Source organism: Bombyx mori, chromosome 10 (assembly GCF_030269925.1).
Source record: "Bombyx mori chromosome 10, ASM3026992v2".
NCBI classification, from domain to species: domain Eukaryota; kingdom Metazoa; phylum Arthropoda; class Insecta; order Lepidoptera; family Bombycidae; genus Bombyx; species Bombyx mori.
Window position 1 is genome coordinate 3,140,583 of NC_085116.1, and position 22,113 is coordinate 3,162,695.

Here is a 22,113-nt window from a genome sequence, read left to right on the forward strand (position 1 = left end):
TCGATGGCCATTAGAGTATCATCTTTTTAGCCTATGTTGATTGTTTTAATTTTAAAATTATTTTCAACATTGTTATAATTTATAGTAGTAATTTACAGGTTTTAATGTAATCGAAAAACAGCTTCACAGACTACAAATTTATGCTTACATATGCGTGCGGTTTTATTATATACATTTTTGTTTTTTTAATATTATTTCACTGGTTTGCAGTAGCGAATATCATGTTGTTGATTAAAACAGGAATTTATTTATCAAGCATGTACCACGCAATTTTCAAGCATGCAAACTGGCTCAGCATAAACCTATGTGACATCCTCATTCCACTTAGACCATAGCTTGAAAGAAAAGCTGAATCTTTGACATTTCGGTTCACATCCTGGGTGTGAACACCTTTCATTTATCACTCGCCTTAGATCAGCACGAGGGCGGTAGTATTTAACGTATATTAGGTTTCGTTGGCCAAAATATGTAACCCGGCCAGCTTGTGCTTTTCACTTACGATTATATATAAAGCATGTTTTTATTAAATTATATGATTGACAGAAGACAATGGAATGGTGTTTTTGACAAATACCTGAATAGTGATTTCTTGTGAATTATTATATAATAATATTATAAAACTTTTAGTATTCGAAATTCCACAAGTGTGAAGAAATTTTATGAAATATCTGAACATATAGTTATAAAATAACTTCCCAGATTCACCTACAAAGCCAATTACAGGAATAATACCATTATTTATTGAGGAGATTAATGATTACGTCTGTAAAACAAGTTGGCTAAAAGTCGAGGTGGTCGCGAACAAATCGCAAAAAACATTTAAGAATTGTAAATGAATGTTATCTATGCTTGTAATTTGAGGTTATAAAACACAAATTTGAAGATTTATGAAACATCCTTGTAAACAAAAAAACTCGAGATAGAGTAATTTTTAACTTGTAACTTCGTGATCAGTTCTTTAGATAATTTAAAGATATTCTTTTATTCAATTGACTTCCTAAAAATGTCACATGAACTATTATATCTCTGCAACTTTGATGATAATCCTGATACAATCAGTGAGGAAATGTTTGTTAATAACATTTAATTTATTTATTTTTATATTTGAATTATAAACATTTATATACATGTTGCAGTTGATGATAAAATCAAGAAGCTATGGTGTAATGAATGGTGTATAGAAGATGTAAACTTATGTAAAGAGTTATTTACCAGAAGGTTAGAAACAGATGAACTAAAAACTCTTCTAAAAACACAAAGTGATTATGAAAATTATTCAAGTAATATGCTGGAAATGGCTATAATTTCTCTACTAAGATATTGTGACTACAACTGGAATCCGCATCCCGAAAATTTTGATATAAATGAATTTTTTAAGAATAAATGGCCAAGTGATATTAATATTAATGAAAAAATGCAAAGAGATTCAGAACCGTTGCAAACAAATATCAGGCATGCAGAGTTATTGTATTTTTCAGATCAAATATTTAGTACTCTATCAGGTATTGAGCCAACTTATGTAAGTATACCCTTGCCGATATAACACCTAATATATTATTGAATTTTTAACTAATGTTTTACTGTCATTGTCATACGTTATAATGATAACAAACACCAAAAATAATACACATAGTTTTCAAATAGTATAGTATTATATCAGTAAAAGTATCACTTAGCAAGTTGAATGCCACATAAAAAATTGAGTATTTTCATTCAGGCCGTGGTGCTTACCAGTGAGCCTTTTCTTACTGAGATGTTCAGGCCATAAGTGTCACCTGTGAGCCATGTGAGCCTTTCAACAAAAATTCATTCATTTTCAAATCCAATCAAAAGTTGTAGGTTTTATCATGATTTATAACTTTTCGAAGTATCTTATAAACTAGACGGTAAAAGTTGCTAATTTTTAACTTCTGTGGATTTTATAAATTTTAGAAAGAAAATCTCTAGTTGATAAAACTGTTTCTCTGATTTTGGTTTGACTCGAATGGTATAGTATGCTAGGCCCAATGGTGGGCTGCATGTTGTTCAACATGTTAAACGCAGTTACATATATATGCTATATTACATATATAGCAGCAAATTTATGCTATTAGAATTTCTTATACAACAGACCTGATAATATGAAACTTAAACACAATTAATTTTAATTAAATATCCACAGTTAAATCTATGGTGGAACTTCCGAAGTAAAGTAGCTCACCAAAGAGCATTAGAAGATACAAGTGCTACACTGTTTGCTGAACTTGAACTCATAATAGCTAAGCTTTCAAATAAAATGCAACAATTGCAAGATAAACCTCGAATTAAGTTATTATTATGTTTAGAAATAGCACAAGCATACCTCATCTATGGAAGGATTCAAAAAGTAGAGGAGTATTTACTTAAAGCAAGAGAGATTGCTGGGTTGAAGCTAGAATTGACGGGTATACATATACATTTTTTTTTTTATTTCAATATAATTGCATAACTAATTATTGTTAATTATTTTTTTACACATTATTATTCTTTAATATGGAAGTCATCATTGAACATGTATTATTTCAGTAGAGAAATTAATACTTGCCTGCAGGACTAAAACAGTAATGTAGTCCCATTGCACAGTGCAAGTACACCAAGCATCTTATTTTTTTGGCCATGATCACTTCATTTGTCTTAACAATTAGTAGAGATCTACTCTGGCTGTCTGGCCTGATTGATGTTAGATAAGAATTAAGTTCCAATAGTATTAGAATACCTCTAATTATAACAGATGTTTTTAATACCACAAGCATTAATTGTAATAATAAATAATACCCGTTGTGGGAATAAAAGGCTAACTACCGGCACTCAGTCACCCAATAATAGAGGTAAAAGATATGCAACAATACAGGTTGACACACAACAATCAAGGATGGACAACATAACATGTCATTCAGCTGCATAGAGCATACTTATCCCCTGATCAATAATTATCTAATAAAAGCACAGGCCTTCCTTTATTGTGATGGCCTATATTAGCCTATCTACGCAATGTGCATTGATTATCACACTGTCAACTAATCGGATTGTTCATATCTAATTTAGGGATACTCGGCAAAAGAACAAAATATCAACAGAATGCATTACCTCAATTGGCATTAACTAGTGATCTGGATTCTACTGTTGAACGTCCCTCAGCTGAAGAGAGTCATGGTACTGCAGACTTACCAACTGATATTGAACTCCAAGATGATGTCAGACTTGATAAGATTCAATACTTGGAGAAGATCACACAAACTCAGTTGCCTAGTTTGGAGCAAACATTGTGTTTGCTGACTGTGTTAGTAATTTGCATACATATTTATTTATATCCATACACATATAAGATAATACAGGAATTATAAAGACTATAATATTAAATGTTGAAATAGTAGATTTTTAAATTCGATGAACTTAAACAGCACCCAAGACTACCTCATAACAGAATAAGGACGCTGGGTAGTGTAAATGTAGATGCAAAAAATGTCTGTGTCCTATTTTACTGTACAATGTTGTTGCATTGATTATGATTTATGTACTGCTGCTATTAATGCTGTTATACTATTGATACTTCCTTTCTTTTGTTTTGGGGCAAGCAGCATTATTTTCCACCTTAATCAAGTGACATAAGTCAATCTTTAGCTTAGAAAAATAAGCGTTTATTTGAAAACATTAGTTAGATACATAATTCTTCAGAGATTACAAAGACGTCATGAGTTAGAAATGCACCGTATCAACTCGACAAAGAATCAAAATAAGAATGTACATTATGTCTAATAGGATGACAAGTATTTAACACAATACTTTCCAATATTTTGACATTATTTTCAAATTGAAAATATTTTCTAAAAAAGCTTGTACCCATAAAAGTTCCGAGGAACAACATTCAGACCATTGGTTTACAATGCAGAATAGAACGCTCGATAGAAGATACCTTCCTCTTGTAATTTCATTATGTTGAAGTTACATGTCTCTGTACTATTTTACAGCCAGTACATACAAAAATCCCAACCTAAAGACGATTTAATGAAAGAAGAATTGCAACCGTATATAGAGGCTGTACTGTCTCAAAGGCGAGGTCCCTGGTCGACGCGGGTGGCAGCATTACTCATCAGATGTAAAATAGAAGCTAATCACAAACGCACAGTAGAACGAGCCATGCTACAATGTGAAACAATCGTTAATGAAAAGACAAACGTTTTGGGTACCACGAGGTAAAATGAACTTTTGTATGCGTTGTATGAGTCGGCTACAAACTAATCGGAAGGGTTTTCACGAACACGATTTTTCATCCCTTCATTATGGGAGATATACGTGAACATGTATTATACGTATTTCACTTAAAAAAATGGTACAAATCTGTGATTGGAATTAAACATGAGCATAATCAACTGGTGGCAGGACCGCTTGTGAGTCCGCACGGGTAGGTAAAACCACCCTGCTTATTTCTGCCGTGAAGCAATAATGCATTTCGGTTTGAAAGGTGGGGCAGCCGTTGTAACTATACTGAGACCTTAGAACTCATATCTCAAGGTGGATGACGGCATTTACGTTGTAGATGTTTATGGTTCCGGTAATCACTTAACACCAGGTGGGTTGTGAGCTTGTCCACCCATCTAAGCAATAAAAAAAGCTTCATATGATTGCACCGGACGGTTTAACCTATAATCTTTTGCCATATATACAATACATACTATTTAACTTCAGATTATCATATCTCTGGGCGAGCGGTCTCCCCGCGTCATGGACGTGGCGCCAGCAGCTGGCCGACCTGTACCAGAGCCTGGGGCTCGTGAAGGCAGCACTCGAGGAGTATCAGAAACTACAACTTTGGGAAGATGTTATAGTTTGTTACACTATACTCCAACTGAGGCATAAGGTATTTAACAAGAAACAAGAGTACCTCATAAATCCTTAATGATGTTACGTTAGTGGATTTAAATTATTTGTTTGCCTGACACACCGGGTGTTTTAGCCTTTTGGCCAGGTCAACTTGCAAACACAGATTCGATCATTGATGTCTCAATTTGGTTTTTTTATTAGTATTTTCCTGGCTTTGCTGTAAATTCCTCTTAATCTATTTTTGTATTGGTATGAAATTACAAAATTGATTACAAACAATCAGTCTTTTTAAACCATGTTCGTAGTTTAATTGACTTTTCTCACTCGTTAACGCGATGGCTAGCGTTCCTGATGTTTGGCTGACGGTCGTGAGTTCAATTCCTACTTCGGGCAAACGCTTGTAGATTTCCTTGCTTTGGATATTTTCCATCCAATATCTTTTTTTTTTTTTTTTTTGCTTATATGTGTGGTCGAGCTCACAGCCCACTTGGTGTTAAGTGGTTACTGGAGCCCATAGACATCTACAAAGTAAATGCGCCACCCACTTTGAGATATAAGTTCTAAGGTCTCAGTATAGTTACAACGGGTGCCCCGCCCTTCAAACCGAAACGCATTACTGCTTCGCGGCAGAAATAGGCGGGGTGGTGGTACCTACCCGTGCGGACAGTCTTACCACCAGTTTTGTGTACACATTTAAAAGTGACCATGTATGGAATCCTAGTTTGTTGTAAATGTATGATTTATTTGACCCGATAGTAACAAAAAACTACTCTGAACACATCATCCTCATTCTTGGTGTACAAATGAAGGTAAACTGAGTTTCGCAATATCGTTTGCGCCCTCCTCCAGTGTGGTCTGTCTCGTGCACGTCGCTATCTTTGTAATCGATTTGTTAATCGATACGTCGCTTCATTCTTGTCATAATCTTCTTCTTCTTCTTCTTCTCTATATATAAAAATGAATTGCTGTTCGTTAGTCTCGCTAAAACTCGAGAACGGCTGGACCGATTTGGCTAATTTTGATCTTGAATTATTTGTGGAAGTGCCAGAGAAGGATTAAAAGGTAAACAAATATGAAAATGCTCGGAATTAAATAAAAATAACAATTTTGTTTTTCCTTTGATGTGTCCACCGTCAGACGGATTCCTTTTGTTTGTTTTAAGTTTATTTTATACAAATATTTAGGTCTTTTATTTATCGATTGAGGCACCTCGAAGTCTGCCGGGTCAGCTAGTGTGTGATAAAAAACAAAATGATTTTTTACAGGCAGCAGAAGTTATACAACAACAGATTGACGCAAATCCCACGGTCAAGCTGTACTGTTTGCTGGGCGATGCTACAGGTAATATCTACATTCGCCCATACGGAGAAAGATATTAAAGAATTATTATTTTCCTTGACTGGCAAAGGAGTTGACAGCCCATAGACAAGTGAATACTCTAGGCTGAGGTCACAGTTTGAATCGCCATGGAACAACGACATTCCTGTCCATCAAGCCAGCAATAATTAGGATTCAACAATTTTTATGATCACTGTATTTTTCAGACGACATTAAATGTTACGAAAAAGCCTGGGAATTTTCTGATCATAAAAGTAGCCGAGCACAGCGCCACTGGGGAAATTTTCTGTTCGATCACAAGAAGTATGAAGAATGCATACCGCATTACGAAAAGTCGGTCGAAATTAATTCCATACAAGAAAGCGTTTGGTTGAGATTGGGGTATGGAAAAACAATATTAATATAATCTAAAGAATAATAATTTGAAACGAACTTGAACATCGTATTATATTCTAATTATAAGCGTATGATAAGAGACCGTCTCTACAGAGACTATAGAGAGTCATATCTCTACCACTGAGAAGAAGATGATAAGACAATACTAAATATTGTTTAATTGAATATAATTAATTTTTATTATAAGCTTAAACTAAGTGGACAATATATTAAATTTCGTTTGGGTTCATTGATATCGTCCGTGTGCCGCCAACAATGTGATCAAGCTAATAAGCTATGATTACTCATGAGCACAATATGTACATCATTAATTGATTTGTAGCATCATTTAGAATACAGTGGTTTGACATTTGGCACGAGAATCGTTCGGGACGGCGCCGGCGCCGAGCCACGGGCGGTATTGTCACCACACATTGATTATTTGATAAGAAAAAAAAGAATGTAATTATGACAAAAACGTTACCAGGGTTGCCACCTTTTTTGCAGATAAAGTACATTGGTTTATCAGTGATCGGAAGGTGTAGATTGATTTGATATACTTGCGTCAAGATATTATTATATGGACATGCCATTTTATCCAATATGATAATTTTTAAAATTGAAAAAAAAATTTTTAATCCTCGCCGGATACGATGTCTATGTTTATGCGATAAAGTAACAAAAAGCCCAGTCTAAGTTTTGTCTCATACTTACAAACATACTTACAAAAAATAAAATACTGATTTCTTTCACCTTTAGCACTGGTAGCGTAGATTAATATTATTAATACGTTTAATATTATTAAACACAGATTCGTGCTAATTTCAAAATTCCCGAACAAATATCACAGTAAATATGAAGTTCCGGTATTTTGGAGGCATATCCATATTATCTTCTATGTTTGACGTAAACGACCTTAAATCAATCTACCTACTCCGACCTCTAGTTATTATAGATAGGGAAAAAAGTACATAGTATTAAAATAAAGTACAATTATTTTTTATTATTATTATGTTTAAATACATATTTTTATTAGAATTGAACAAATTAAACAAGAAATGTTGACAATTAATGACAGTGACATTGTTGACATTTGAGGTTAAATTGCGTTCAGAAATATTTGTTAAAAAACGAGTGCGGTGATGTGGCGTTCGCGAGTGGCGACATCGATTGAGCAATCCATGTACATAGTTCGCTTAACGAAAAAATACATATGACTAAACTTTTCAAAATCCCAAAGAAACCAAATCATGCCAAATTAAAGTCTTGTTCACATAAAGTATAGAGGACAATTAACTGAAATAACGTACAAAACTTTGTTATAAAGTACGGGTGGCAACCCTAAACGTAACGTAAGTTTTTATAGTGACTACTGCAGAAGTATCAATCAAGATAAGAACTCACAACACACAAATATGTTGAATCTCTAGTTACGCAGCGCTAACGACAGAGAACTGGGAGCTGTCGGCGAGGGCGTACCGTCGATACACCTACCTCAACCCTAACTCGTTCGAGGCTTGGAACAACCTCGCCAAAGTCTACGTGAAACAGGGAGACAAGTATCGAGCGTACAGAGCCCTCATGGAAGCTCTCAGATTCAATTACGACAACTGGAAGGTAGAAAATTTATTTACGAGCTTCTAACGTAATTTCTTTTTTTAATATTAATTTAAATACGAATTACATATTGACAAAATGATGAAATATTCCAAGATCGTTTAGATATTTTTAAGTGAACACTTGAGTTAAAAAGACACAAATAATATAAATAAACAATTCATTTTCTTGGTCTAACCTTAAACCAAACACTCATTGGCTTCGGGTTGCTTAACAACGCCATCTGCTGAAGTAGCTTTACTGTTTTTTTTTTTTTTTTTTTAAAGCAGTTCGCTGCTCTCAGTTAAGAAAAATAGTATTATTATTCGTCAATAGATGTCGGGAAGAGTCATAAAGTTGATTATCGATAAAGTTGATTATTGAAATCACGAATAAAACAACATTTTCTAAAAAATAAATCGTTGCTAGATCGATTTAACGCCCCCGAAATCTCCTGTAAGATCTAAGATTAAACAATACTAAAATCACAAATTGGTAGTGTAGTAAGTATCTATAAGACAGTTCTGTGGCGAAGCAGTAAAATAAATCATTTGACAGGACTTTACTCTTCGAGCTCAAATGAAGCCTATGTAAACGACTTCATGGTCCAGACGGCTGGCCGATCCTTCGGCTGGTCGTAGGACCGTCGAGGCGATTCGCCCGGTTCTTGTGAATTGGGTGAATCGTGACAGAGGACGCCTCACTTTCCGGCTCACGCAGGTGATCACTGGGCATGGTTGCTTCGGTGAGTTCCTGCACCGGATCGGAGCCAAGCTGACGGCAGAGTGCCACCATTGTGGTTGCGACTTGGAAACGGCGGAGCACACGCTCGTCGCCTGCCCCGCATGGGAGGGGTGGCGCCGTGTCCTCGTCGCAAAAATAGGAAACGACTTGTCGTTGCCGGGTGTTGTGGCATCAATGCTCGGTGACGACGAGTCGTGGAAGGCGATGCTCGACTTCTGCGAGTGCACCATCTCGCAGAAGGAGGCGGCGGGGCGCGTGCGAGACGCGCAGGCCCGCCGCCGTCGAGCGGGGGCCAGGGAGGCGGATTTCGCCCAAGCCCTGGCCCTCTAAGTGTTTCGGGTCTCTCTCACATGTCGGCCTAGGGACCGGCGAAGGGGACCTAAGAAGACGACGTGCAAGGTGCTCTGCACGCGTTTTATGCAAGAGCGTCCGGGTGATGGAAGGCCGGCTATCCTCAACCCACGCTGGTTCTGACCCAGCGGGGTATTCCGAGGGTAGACCATTCTAACCGGCGCCATCTAGGCGGGCTTCGGATAGCCTGCCGACCGAGAGGACTGGTGGTCGTGGCGCCAACGACTGCCAGTCCGGCGTCCCGAGGGGGAGGGTGATGGGAGAGATGTGCTCCGCACTAAACGCTTCACTTTCCCCCCTTTGCCTTTTCATGAGTTCTGTCTCATGCGAGGTTTGGATGCTGGTTGTTGAGCGACAGGAGGTTTTAGTCGGGTCGACTCCGACATGCCCCGCCCTCCATCCCCAGTGGAGGGCGGAAGTCCGGTGATTTCCTCCTGACAAAAAAAATCGACATTTTATTTTTGGAGCTTATTAATTTTGTTTATTTAAATTATCTATTTATACATAATATTTTTGAATAATTTATTTTTATTAAAGAATTTCGTTGACATTTTTAGCTGTGGGATAATGTAATTATTGTGAGTATGGACACTCTACACTTTGAGGACGTGATTCGCGGCTGTCACAGACTTTTGGATTTACAGAATAAATTTGAAGATGTAGAAGTACTGACATTGTTGGTTCGGGCCATTTTAAATGATACCAAAGACGCCGATGGAAATGGTGCTGCCAGGTGAGGTTAAATTCTACCAAATTCGTGGAAATTGACATGACAAACCCCTTTATTGTAATAAATTAGTCTAGTGTCATAGTTTTAATTGTTTAAAATGAATCTACAAAATTTGTCTTAGTTGATCTCGTTTTCATTAATGATGGTCGAATTTAAAACAAAAAGGGCTAGAAGAATATCGATTTTAGTTCATACAATACGCTATTTTTTTAGGTTAAGGAAAAGAGTACTAGAGTTATTCGGGAGGATAACTGCTGTGCACCACAATAAACCTGACATATGGATACTGTATTCCGATATTAGTCCCACGTTTTTGTTGAAGGCACAAAGACTCATGAAAGCGTACCGGGCGTACACACAGGTAATAATAAAAAAAAAACAAATTTTAAATTATTATACGACGTCATATTCCTTTATTGGGATAGTCGGTCGCGAAAACAATTTAAATGCCTGTTCAATTATAAAAAAATATACCTGGCTGCCGGAATTGAACACCGGCACAGTTGTGTCGTTCGATCCAAATAACCGGGCGTCTTATCCTTTAGACCATGAAGACGACGACCGTAATGACAGTCGTTGCTATGGTACTTTACAAATCAGAGTAAAATAAATTAAACTCTTTATCTCTAGAAAATGTAGCGTATTTAATTCTTCTACATTAGATAATTTATAGCGGATGAAACCGCTGGCGTGTCTAGTTTGTATGTAGACACCAGTTTTTAAAGATAACATTTTTAATTTTGATAATAAAATTTTATTACATTTAGTCATGTTGTTTTTACGCCATTATCGATCCAAGAGATACATATTTAAATTACTATTTCGAGTTTAAGACCTTAGCGAATATACATAAACAAAATTTCAATGTTTATATATAGTTATATATACAGAGAGATATACAGTTCTGTTGCAATTTTGTAATAGTAATATTTCTTTTTAATGATTGTTGACTAGAACGGCAACTGGCCCAACGACCCAGAGGCTTGTAAAAAGGTTATCGACCTAGCGTTATCTGTCCTCGAAACGAGTCTAAAGGCGAGACAGGAATGCGAGGACAAGGACCGGCTCCAAGCTGACCAGCAACTGTCGTCGGCTCGGCTGACGGGGCAAGCGGTGCTCAGGGCTGCCGAGAAACATAACTGGCCAGAAACACAAGACACGCTCGCGGAGCTGAGAGAAACCTTCAATGTTGTCACTGAATATATAAAATCTGTTATGTGAACTGTAGTTTCTGTTGTTCCCGTCCCCCCGATCCACTGACGGTGCTTCTAGGTACTTCAAGCACTGGTCACCGTTCTCGTCGAACCCGTCGCTTGCGACGAAGGGCTCGACGAGTAAATTAACTCTCAGACACAGCCCACTGAGTTTCTCGCCGGATCTTCTCAGTGGGTCGCGTTTCCGATCCGGTGGTAGATTCTGCGAAGCACGGCTCTTGCTAGGGTTCGTGTTAGCAACGTCGTCAGGTTTGAGCCCCGTGAGCTCACCTACTAGTTACGGTTACGCTGGAATAGCCTCTCAAGGATACCAGCTTAGGTAGGAAAAAAAAAAGAAAGTTCCCGAATACGCAATAAGCGACAAACTTAACATAAACAAATGTTCATTTATTGAACGTAAATACGTAACGTAACACTAAGCTAGCTGACGGACATACCCCCACCGTCCGTTCCCTTGACTGAAACACGCGTCTAACTCAATTTTAATTACATAAAGTACATTTTTTTGATCGCATGCTAACACCTGGTTCTAACACACCCTGTGAATCCCTAGACGTACAAGTGTTCGCACCCAATTAACTCAAATTCAATTCAAAATTAAAAGTAATTTATTTCAACTTAGATATCAGTAATAAAATAAATAAATAAATATTTACTAACAATCACGCCACGTTAACTGGTCCCGTGCTAAGTTCGTAAAGAACTTGTATTACAGGTACCAGATAACGGAAATAAATTTAAGATTTTTATTATACACATACATATATTTAATAAACATCCATAACCCTGGAAAAGAAATTTTATATTTATCATACAAATATCCTCCCGTGGCAGGTTTCGAACCCGCGACCCCCTTGTGTAGTGACCATGTCACTTACCACTACACCAGACGGCCGTTGTATAACAGTTGTCAGTATAACACACTTGTTGAATGTCAAAATATGAATAACAATGTTAACTCTACCACTTGTTCATTCATCGTTGCCCAGGCCTAATTTTCCAAATTCCAAAAAAAAATACAAAAAATTAAACGTGTTTATAGTGGCAGCGGCAAAAATAAAGATAAAGCTGCAATGATTGATTCGTTCATCTAATCAGTTCAAATTCGATGGATTTACAGTATTTTTATATAGACGTGAATAGAACATTAATACATCTAAAGTGCTTACATTAAAAACCTCTAAAATTTGTCAAAGTTCTCAAGAGAGCGAAACGGTACTGTACGTCTTTAGTGTCTTGTGCTCTACAGAGTATAGAGTCGGCATTCAGTGAGTACTGCTGCCTTCTCTGATTCTTTTTTTTTTGTCCTAACTATGCTGATAGCCCTGAGAGGCTATTTCAACTTCTCCTTGACGTGTAGATGAGCTCACGGGGCTCAAACCGGGAGTGTTGCTAACACTGGTCCTAGCAAGAGCAGCGCTTCGCGGAATCTACCATCGGATCGGAAACGTGATCCGGCGAGAAACTCAGTGGGCTCTGTCTATGACGTTAATTCACTCGTCGAGCCCTTCCACGGTTTCGACTAGGACGGTGACCGGATTCCTGATTCTCTGGCCCCTTGACTCCGTACAGGAAGGGCCGCTCAGGTCAGGCCCTTGTGTTTTATACCGCATGGTCACTGAGGAATGTTCTAATAAACTCTTCGTCATCATTTTTCCTCATAGCCCGCAGCTAACCAGAGTTCCTTTGTGGATCTACTTAATTTTTGGAGGTGGGTAGATGGACGGATTGCTTGTATCCCGAAGGCTTCAGAACGGATGGGCGTACACGGGCAGCCAGGAACGGTGGGATATACTAATAACTGACCGATAGCCCCCGAAGGAAACCTAATAGCTCGAGAGCAGCTGTTTCGCAACCTCAACACCGAATTTCAACTCTAGGGTAAACTATTAGCGTTAAAGCTAGAAGCGACGAACATGGCTTCCGAGTGACTCCCCTCTACGATTTTTTCTGATCACTGACATTTTTTTATTTGTTGGAGTGTATTTAATAAAGCCCATAGATTATACACTTAATATATACGAATAAAGCCTATAAAAAAAAACACAGTGTGGTGTTGAATTAATGAAACGCACATGTATGGCTCAGCTGACGTTTGACACTTACTTCCTCTTGACAGTAATCACAATTACTGTGTGATTAATGTCTAGTGTTCACCTTGGTGATGATTAATAATTGCAGTTAATTTATAATGCTAAATTGGTGAGAAGTGATATTAATAATGGCAACGGCCAACGACGATGAAATTCTTGAGGGCTTCTTGTGTCCCATATGTAAAGCAGATCTCAAATCCGCCTCACAACTAACAAATCATTTCGAAAGTCTTCATCAAGAAGATCAAGATGTTTTGAAATCATTAAAAGACATTTTTGGTAAAGCAAAGACAATAATACTGAATAATGACAATGCTGATTTGAAAGAGACATTCGCGCGTGCTTTGAAGTTTAATTACCAAGATTATTATGATGAAGAGCAGGTGATCGGAGTATCACGTAGTTCAACCGATTACTTTAAGGGTGTGAGGTTTTCCAGGCTTGAAAGATACGCTACGGAGACTAATAAGCTGTTGATTCGGTTGGATAAACTCATTTGTAACATGCCAAGTGACCCTCATCAAAGAAAAATTCATGAGCAAGATGTATGTATTAAATAATTATGTTTAATAGTTAACCTGGTAACATTTAACTAACTAAAATAATATAAATGCCATTGGAATGTTAAAATAATTTCTCATTTTATTGTATATGTATTTTTCCAGGCTGTGCCATGGTTAGATGGTTCATCAGTTAATCTGTGTCCCAACTGTGCGAAACCCTTTCACTTGACACGCAGGCAACATCATTGTCGACTATGTGGCTCCATACTATGTCATGACTGCTCTGTTTTTCTAGATATTGAAGTAGCTAGTAAGTTACACATATATTATTTTAAATATTCTTCAATTATGTTATTAATATAGTAATTAACCAAAAGCAATGACCTTATGCAACTCTCCAGTATTCTAAAAAGGCACCTAACTCTTGATTGAACAGGGAAAACAAAATAATATATATTTTAGTTTAGTATCTTGTATTATTGCAGTGTAGAATTACAACTCCGATTATCTTGCCTGTAATGAGTGTATGATTTTACATTTCAGAAACTATTATAAATCCATCAGCTCCAAAACCAGTATCAAATCCGGAACTAAAGCTAACAGAGAAGAATGGATTACGTCTCTGTGAACATTGTTACAATTTGATCAAACTGCGGAAACAAGTGCAAGAAACAAGAAACACAAAGACTGAACTCGTAACGGCCTATGAAGAGATGAGGAGTCTTATGGAGCAAGCCAAACCAGCTGTTGCTATGTATGAAAAGGTATTTATAAGAATTTGTGACTACTTGTCTTGTAGTGTCAATAGAAAATATAAAAAAAAAAGAAAAAACAGTAACTACATATTAAGTACATTAAATTTCTTCTTACCAATTTTGTAAAAAATTTATTATTTTCAAACGGTACTGTTATATTCAAATATTATTGTTTTTACTTGTGTAATGTATTAGTTTGGGTATTACTAAGTGCGGATGGCTTAAAATAGATACACAATGAACTGACATGTTACCCGTTTAGTTTGCTTAGGTTCATTCATTCATTCATTCATCATCAGCGACTATTGTCATCCACTGTCGGACATCTCCCTATCCATACCACTGAGCCCCGTGTTTGGCTCTCCTCATCCACCTCTTCCGGCCAACACTCGGAGATCATTGCATGTGCTTAGGTTCATAATTCACTAAATAAAATAATAAAACAACAGCTTAAGAACAGTTTCTACATACATTACAGATGTGCCAAAGTCTCTTTGATGGTGAAACAACCTACAATATGTCTGATGTGAATGCAATGCGAGGTCGTATAGGGAAGTTGGCTGAAGGCATAGACTTGCTGAGTAAGCAGATAGTCAGCTTCCCGGCAGAGCCTGGCACAAGGCAAGCCAGGCTACAGAATGCTATAAGGCAAGCTGCAGGACATTATATTAAGGTAAATAAAAATGCTTCAATATTTATTTAAAGTGAAACTTTAAATTTTTAACTTTAAATAAATATTTACCCTCAACTAGTTTTTAGAGATTTCTAATGTAGTCATGTCGGAATCATGATTTAGACAGCGACTTTGTATTGCTTACTTCTATAACCATCAGCTTGGCTGTAATAAAAAATGTTTAGAACAAAAGCCTGGTAATATTCTTAATCTTCCCATGTACCTAACACGAATTAAAACCATAAAATAATTATTTTGTTCCTTAATTTTGGACTGAAATCTTGTCAAATTTGGATTTCTGAAATTTAGAGTAGATGGCTCGCTGGAGTCATGTTCTTACTGACTACGAAAAACATTTCAACACATCTAATAATAAAAGTACTGGATACTGATTGTAGATAATAAAGAGAGAAAAAAAGAAGAAAATATATTTCTACGTTTATTGCCTTGACATTCATTTTCAAATAACGTTCTGATTTCAGGAAGACTTACTGTCCTTAAGGAAGCTCCCGACCGAAGCTCAGATCGAGGAGGTGCGTCGTCAGCGCTACGAGCGTGCCGAGAAACAAATACAAATGGAGCGGGAACGTATGGAGCGCGAGCGGCAGCGGCGGGAGGGTGCGCCCGGCGCCGCCCCACCCCCCGCCCTGACCCCCGCCGGCGCCCAGCACGACGACGACGACGACAACCCGCTGCTAGAGCAGATGAATATCATCAGGGGGTATATAAAAGAGGCGAGACAGGAACTGAGATTTGAAGAGGTGGGTCTTGTAAATAACTATAATCTATTTATTTATATACGTAGCCAGGAATAGTGGAGCTGCGGGGTACTGGATTCGTATTTGCGTCGCCCATGTTGGGGGGGGGGGTTGCCATAATCACCACGCTGGGCATGCGGGTTGGCGATCGAAGTATGCTGTTATGATACTCTGAGAACGCTGCTACCCATTCTCTGGATAATCCCTTAGTCGCATCTTACGGCATCCACGGGAGGAGAAAGGGAGGTGTTATTTTTTTTCGAGGCCGACACCACACGGCCGTATTATATGACCTATTGAGGTTCGCGGGGATCAATGGATGCATTGTGTGGATGTTTTGTCCTGTTTAAACGGATCTGAAAATTAGGCTAAAGTAATGAGGTTATTATGTCAAGGATCGATGATGATACATCGTGCAAAATGTTAAATTTATTTAGACGTCTTGAAGTTTTTGAAATTCACATTGAAAGATTCCGTTACACAGACATATACAAGTAAAGTGTCCGATCACCGTCATCGCCGAACCTTCGACCTTAGCATAAGTAGGATAAAAAAAAATAAACCTAATAAAAGAGCGTCAAATCAGGACAAATTACGTACATCTTTTAATAATAAGAGTATTTTATGAGGGTACCGCATACATTAGTTGTCATTAAAAAATATATAGGTATATATATAATATTAGAATCTTAATTTTCTTCCTTCTAATTTGATTTTGTTTATTTTAACTTATCATGGTCACATTACACTTATAAAGATTCTTTTACTGTCGAAAGGGAGTAAGTAATTGTAAATTATTAACAGGTGGCGATTTTAGAAGCAAACCTAAAGGAATTGAAGAAGGAATACAAATTACAGAAGCTCTCGAGCAGATCCTAGTCATTCCAGATATAACTATATCTAGTATATTGTTACGTTTATATTGTATAGCGTTTAATGATAACTTATTTAGCCCTTAAAACATTATTATTTAATTCTAGGCTTCGATCACTATTTATAAATATTATACTGTGCATAAAAAAATTATGATTCTAAAACAGGACTTGTTTTTATTTAGAATAGAATAAGATTGACCTTTTACCTGCGATACATTATATTATCTGTACATTGCCAATTATACCTGTAGTTATGGCCGCGCCGATCCCCGGCAACGCCTATGTGCGAAACCCACGAAGCGTCTCCGTATTTTTAAGAATCTTCATGTTTCAATGTTTTTTTTTATTATTTGTTAATTTTGACCAGTTACCACTTAACACCAGGTGGGCTGTGTGCTCGTCCACCCATCAAAGCAAAAAAAAATAAAAAAAATAAGAATCTATAAGAGCATGTTTGGCAGTCTTTTTAATGTGGCTCATAAGAAGATCACGATAAGAAGATCCTAGGTCATATATAAGCGCTATCTACTTTCTTTAATGATTACTTTATACTGTATTGAAGAAACTTGACGAAATAAATTGGAAACAAAACAGCATAATTGTTATTTGATGCGAACGTGCCATAATTGTATTTAATCACAGTTCGACTTGGTTGTGAAAAATATGGGCTAGTCATTGTTGCCAGATTTGAAATATACCAAATTTCAATATTTGATACTACAAATCAAGTATATTTATCTATTAATAACAATTTAAAAATCAATAGATTCATTAAAATCGGCACTCATTCGTGAACAGATTCACAAACGCAAAAAATGAAAATGTGATTTGGGTATAATTATTATTACAACCATAGAATTGAACATGAACTTGTGAACGTTGGTTACAGACGGTGTATAAGGTTGTGGCAAAACCGATGAGGTCAGCGCAGTAACTAATATATTAAAGTGATGTCAAGCAGTGTAAGCTAAGTTGGTGATTTTGATAGATAGGTATATTCTCTTGTAGTTTAATTGTGGTATAAACAAGAATGAGCTTTAGATTTAAAAAAAACCTATACTAATATATAAATCTACACTGCTTTTTACGGATGTTCCGTTATAACTACTGAACCAAGCATCCGATTGAATTGAAACTTGGTATTCATGTAGAAAATACATGTAGTTAATGGATAGGCTAATATTTATATGAGTGTTGGACTCCCTACACCAGTTGCGGGGGCGTTAATGATGAGAGTCTTTGTGGGGGTGAGAAATAATAATGTTAATTTTAAATGCCCAGCGAAGCGGACGGTAACAGCTAGTAATAAAATAATTTTAATAGCTTCATGATTGCTACTTATAAATATCACATGTACAAATTTTATTCAAATTGATTTCGTTAATTATTTCGCATACTTCTCTCTAAATTTTTCCAATTTTTCGAGTTGCTTCAAGAGCTGTGGTCTCGTGCAAAGTGCTTTTTTGATCGCCTCGTCTAACATCTTTCTTTGGTAAAACGGTGGTATCGGAGTGTCTTCCAAATGGAATGTGTGAATGCGTCCAGACGTCTCACCAACGAAGACATTATCTCCCGAAGCGGCAAATTTAATGTACGTCAGAACAACGTTATTAGGAAAAGAGTATTCCGCACACGGCATATGAGTTTTCCTTCGCAGATCCCAAATGGAAAGTATATTTCCGCTTACTGATAAAATCACCGTGGAGTTGATTGGACAGAATGCGATACCGTATACTGCAGCGGGACATGTTAAGGTCATAATGACGTCATCCATGCCTTCTATCCACAATCTTATAGCACCGTCTGCGCCGCAAGACACCAACAACGAACTCATAAAAGGGGAGTACTCCATGCCGTAAACAGGACCTGCATGTGCTTTGAAGACCTCGATGTGTTGATTCAGATAATGAGTAGAACATTTGTGAATACATCCTTCATCAGTACCAACTAGATACACGTGCTCAACGTTCGGGTGCCATTTTATGCATAACGCTGCTGGGTAGCGCGTTATAGGAACGTCTACTTTCAAACATGCTTTCGTTGCTTCCAGCCCTTTCATCTTACCTTCGACGGTTGATATTCTCATCATGGGTGAACATATAAAATCGTGGGTCTTAGTGTTAGTAAATTTGTTGATCCTTCCGTCTTGACATGAAGTCATAACGAATTCATTATCCTTATCAATTGATCGCCAACTTGTCACCCAGATTGGTTCAAAACAGGGATTTGTGTCGCGTTTACTTTTCGCTATGCTTTTTGTGGTGTATGAAGTGATGTCCAAAATCAATACGTCACCGTTAGCAAAACCGCAAGCTAGCCAGTTAGGGTTTTTTTCGGCAAATGCCAATGATGTTAATGGATCTTCGAATTGGTAAACTCTTTCGGGTTTTAGTGGATTTTTTGTACACCAAATACAGACCAAGCCGTTATAGCATTCAGCATACCGGAACTTCCCGTGAGCGACTGCTAATATATTCTCATTCTTCGGATTAAATGAGATTCCAGTTATGGGGCGGTTTATGGTATCTTCACATTCAAAAGTCCATAAAGGTTTCATTGTGTAAATATACACTAAATCTAACGAGAGTGGATCTATACGAACCAAGCCACGGTATTTCTTCTGAGCTTCAGAATATTCTAGTGTCGATAATACACGTTCAGCCAATAAAACCGCATCTAGGAATTCTGGTGTCGACGCTAGTTCTTCAAAACATTTTCCTTTTTTCAAGGAAGCGTCAAAAACATTTAGTTTCTTCTTTCTGAGTAAATTGGGTGCTGCTGATTGATAGAGCACCATTTCATCAGGTTCTTCTACTTTTTTCACGTTTGCAAGCTTAGCGTAGGTATCGTGCATGTCCCATAAAGATGCGAATGCTATAGCATTTTTCCTTTGGGGTCTCGACGCGAGCGTGTGTCGTGTTTGTACAATATACTCTTCGGTTTGTGTTTCCTCCACAATCATTTTTCTGTTTCTCCCTTTTCCAACAGTAATATATTGATAAAACTCATTATCCTCTTCTACCTTATCTGCTTCAGGAGTACCTTTCTCAAAAGCAAAACTAGGTAATTCGAACAAATAGCAAGTTTCTGTCTCTTTAAGCACAATGAAAATTTCTGGGGGATAAGACATGACTGGTTTACTTTTCGGGAGATAAAATGCTGAAGGCGCTTGTTCGAGAACTTCGTCGTCAGGTATAAAACCCTCGCTCGTGTTGAGCGTGTGATCGATATGAATGTCGTCAAGAGAGATTGTCGTTGCAAAAACAGTCATCGCACCCTCCGTAACGGATCGTGATTTAGACGTAGCTTTAAGCCCGGTTTCACTTTTAAAACGGGGTTTGTTTTCAAAGGCAGCGTGCGAAAAAGTATCTACCATCATTACATAATCAGGCTCGAGAATGTCTTCGGGTGTGACATCGGCACCGTCAACCACAACACGATACATTGCTCTTTTCTCCATAAACGAAAACGCAACTTTGCTTGTTCTAGATGAAGACTGCTCATTGAAACTGATCTTTGAGGCTACAGTTTCTGATCGTGTATTGGGATCCGGGGATTCCGGTAGCATTATATTGGACGACATTATTTTTATTTACACAAAGTACATACATACATACGTATCCTGATGGATTTTTTTTTAGGAAAATACAGTTACGTATTTCAAGGCAGATTTAATAAACACTAATCCAATTACATTGTGACGGTTGACATTGACATTTTACAATTTAGCTACAATATTTATTTGAATCGATTCACACAAATAGTCCATAATCCTAAGACTTCTAAGTTGTTTATACTAATTTGTCTAGAGCATCAAGATCTAAAAACAAAATAAAGTACATAAGTGTGTGGTGCCAGCTTAAAATAGCTCCACCTCATTTCTTCCCACAGATTACGGGATTTATCACCAGAGGCATTCTTAAAGTATTATACCAGCGTACTACGATCGCCCGTCGGTGTTCACGGCCGCAAAATAGTCAAGCATTCCAATTATATGGATGGGACACGTAAAACAATACAATTCATGTATCGACGGTAACCACTCATCATCAGGTGGGCAGTATGCTCGTCGGCCTACAAGGGCAATAAAAAAAAATTCGACCTCATGTCGTCTTTGTCTCCGGTAAACACATTCATCAGCCCACGCACTTCTACTGCTGGATATAGGCGTCCCCCAAGCCTCGCCGAAAAAAATCGGTCCTACTCTGCCTGCATCCAGCGGATCCCATTCCATACTACACCAGGTGATTTGTGGGCTCGGTCACACGTTTAAAACTTAAAAAAAAAGTCCTGGGTCATTTAATGTCGGTTGTATTTTAATCAATATGAATATTCGTGTATACATTATCATGCAAAACAGCGGGGCACTTTTTATAGGTCAATTCCATTTAAACTAACACTAATCGCGGAGAATTAGTTAGTCATGCTGCCTGCTATCTAAATTACGAACCCCGACTCGATTCCCGGTTCGTCAGGATCTTTGTGAAAATCATTTTCGTATCTGGACCCTGAGGGTTCTTGTGTCGGACGCCTTTGCGACACACGTAACATAAGAGAAAACGTAAGGTTGAGAATCTGAATGTCATTTTATTAAAACTAATTTTACAGAATAAGGTCTGCAAGGCCTGCTGGACGAAGCTGGAACAGAAAGTGTCTCGAAATAAGGGATCTTTGTTTGCAACATTTTTGTAAGCTATTTATTTATGCCTAAAGAAGTCGGCCGTATACTTGTCCATCTTTGAAAGTAACAAAAAAATTTAAAAACACAGATCCATTACTTGGGCGCAATGGGGATTACTTTTATTTGTATCTTGACAAATATCTATTTACATTTATTACAACAGCTTTGTAAGTTCTGGTGTGCAGTATCACTTTGATCGTTTTGCTGCCACCGTGGCTTTGGAATACCGTACGATTTTCTCCATTTGCCACAAAAAATGTTTGGAGGCTTTGAGATTAAACAATCAATACTAAATCGAATAATAGAGTATATTTTCAAACTCTGACAACAGTAAACAGGAAAAGAACATAAATGAAAATTTCAAAGAGAGAAGATTTCTAAAATAAGTCGTTGTGAAGTCTGTAGCGCATATCGCACGCGTTACTGCGATACGCTTTGCCGAGCATGCTTCCTACACATACACTAACGTTAATATGGATAAGATATTGGTATAATTTGCAGGTTAAAGGTTCTCTCTTATGACTTCGGCTGATATTTCTATTAGGTAATGTTTACAAACGAATCTTCCAACACCTTAATTAGACCACA

At 37.4% G+C, this 22,113-nt stretch overlaps 4 protein-coding genes across 4 annotated transcripts in view; 2 read left to right on the top strand and 2 right to left on the bottom strand.

Moving 5' to 3' along the window:
* LOC110385588 (uncharacterized) overlaps positions 1 to 22,113 on the bottom strand; it is a 933,915-nt gene that overhangs the window by 446,712 nt on the left and 465,090 nt on the right. The window lies entirely within an intron of this gene.
* LOC101742170 (tetratricopeptide repeat protein 27) lies at positions 389 to 11,195 on the top strand. The gene is made up of 12 exons (XM_004930313.5): positions 389 to 1,058; positions 1,137 to 1,519; positions 2,162 to 2,423; positions 3,064 to 3,298; positions 3,987 to 4,211; positions 4,705 to 4,876; positions 6,105 to 6,180; positions 6,384 to 6,558; positions 7,983 to 8,169; positions 9,801 to 9,976; positions 10,187 to 10,334; positions 10,928 to 11,195. Exons 1-12 carry the CDS (start codon positions 1,004 to 1,006, stop codon positions 11,192 to 11,194), a joined length of 2,361 nt encoding a protein of 786 aa, XP_004930370.2. The 5' UTR covers positions 389 to 1,003; the 3' UTR covers position 11,195.
* LOC101742311 (rabenosyn-5) lies at positions 13,241 to 17,009 on the top strand. The gene is made up of 6 exons (XM_004930314.5): positions 13,241 to 13,825; positions 13,946 to 14,093; positions 14,327 to 14,547; positions 15,017 to 15,211; positions 15,694 to 15,972; positions 16,774 to 17,009. The coding sequence occupies exons 1-6, from the start codon at positions 13,409 to 13,411 to the stop codon at positions 16,846 to 16,848; spliced, it is 1,335 nt and encodes a 444-aa protein (XP_004930371.2). The 5' UTR covers positions 13,241 to 13,408; the 3' UTR covers positions 16,849 to 17,009.
* On the bottom strand, positions 17,663 to 20,626 carry LOC101736727 (dynein axonemal intermediate chain 4). Its single transcript, XM_004930441.4, has one exon. The coding sequence runs from the start codon at positions 20,425 to 20,427 to the stop codon at positions 18,229 to 18,231; it is 2,199 nt and encodes a 732-aa protein (XP_004930498.3). The 5' UTR covers positions 20,428 to 20,626; the 3' UTR covers positions 17,663 to 18,228.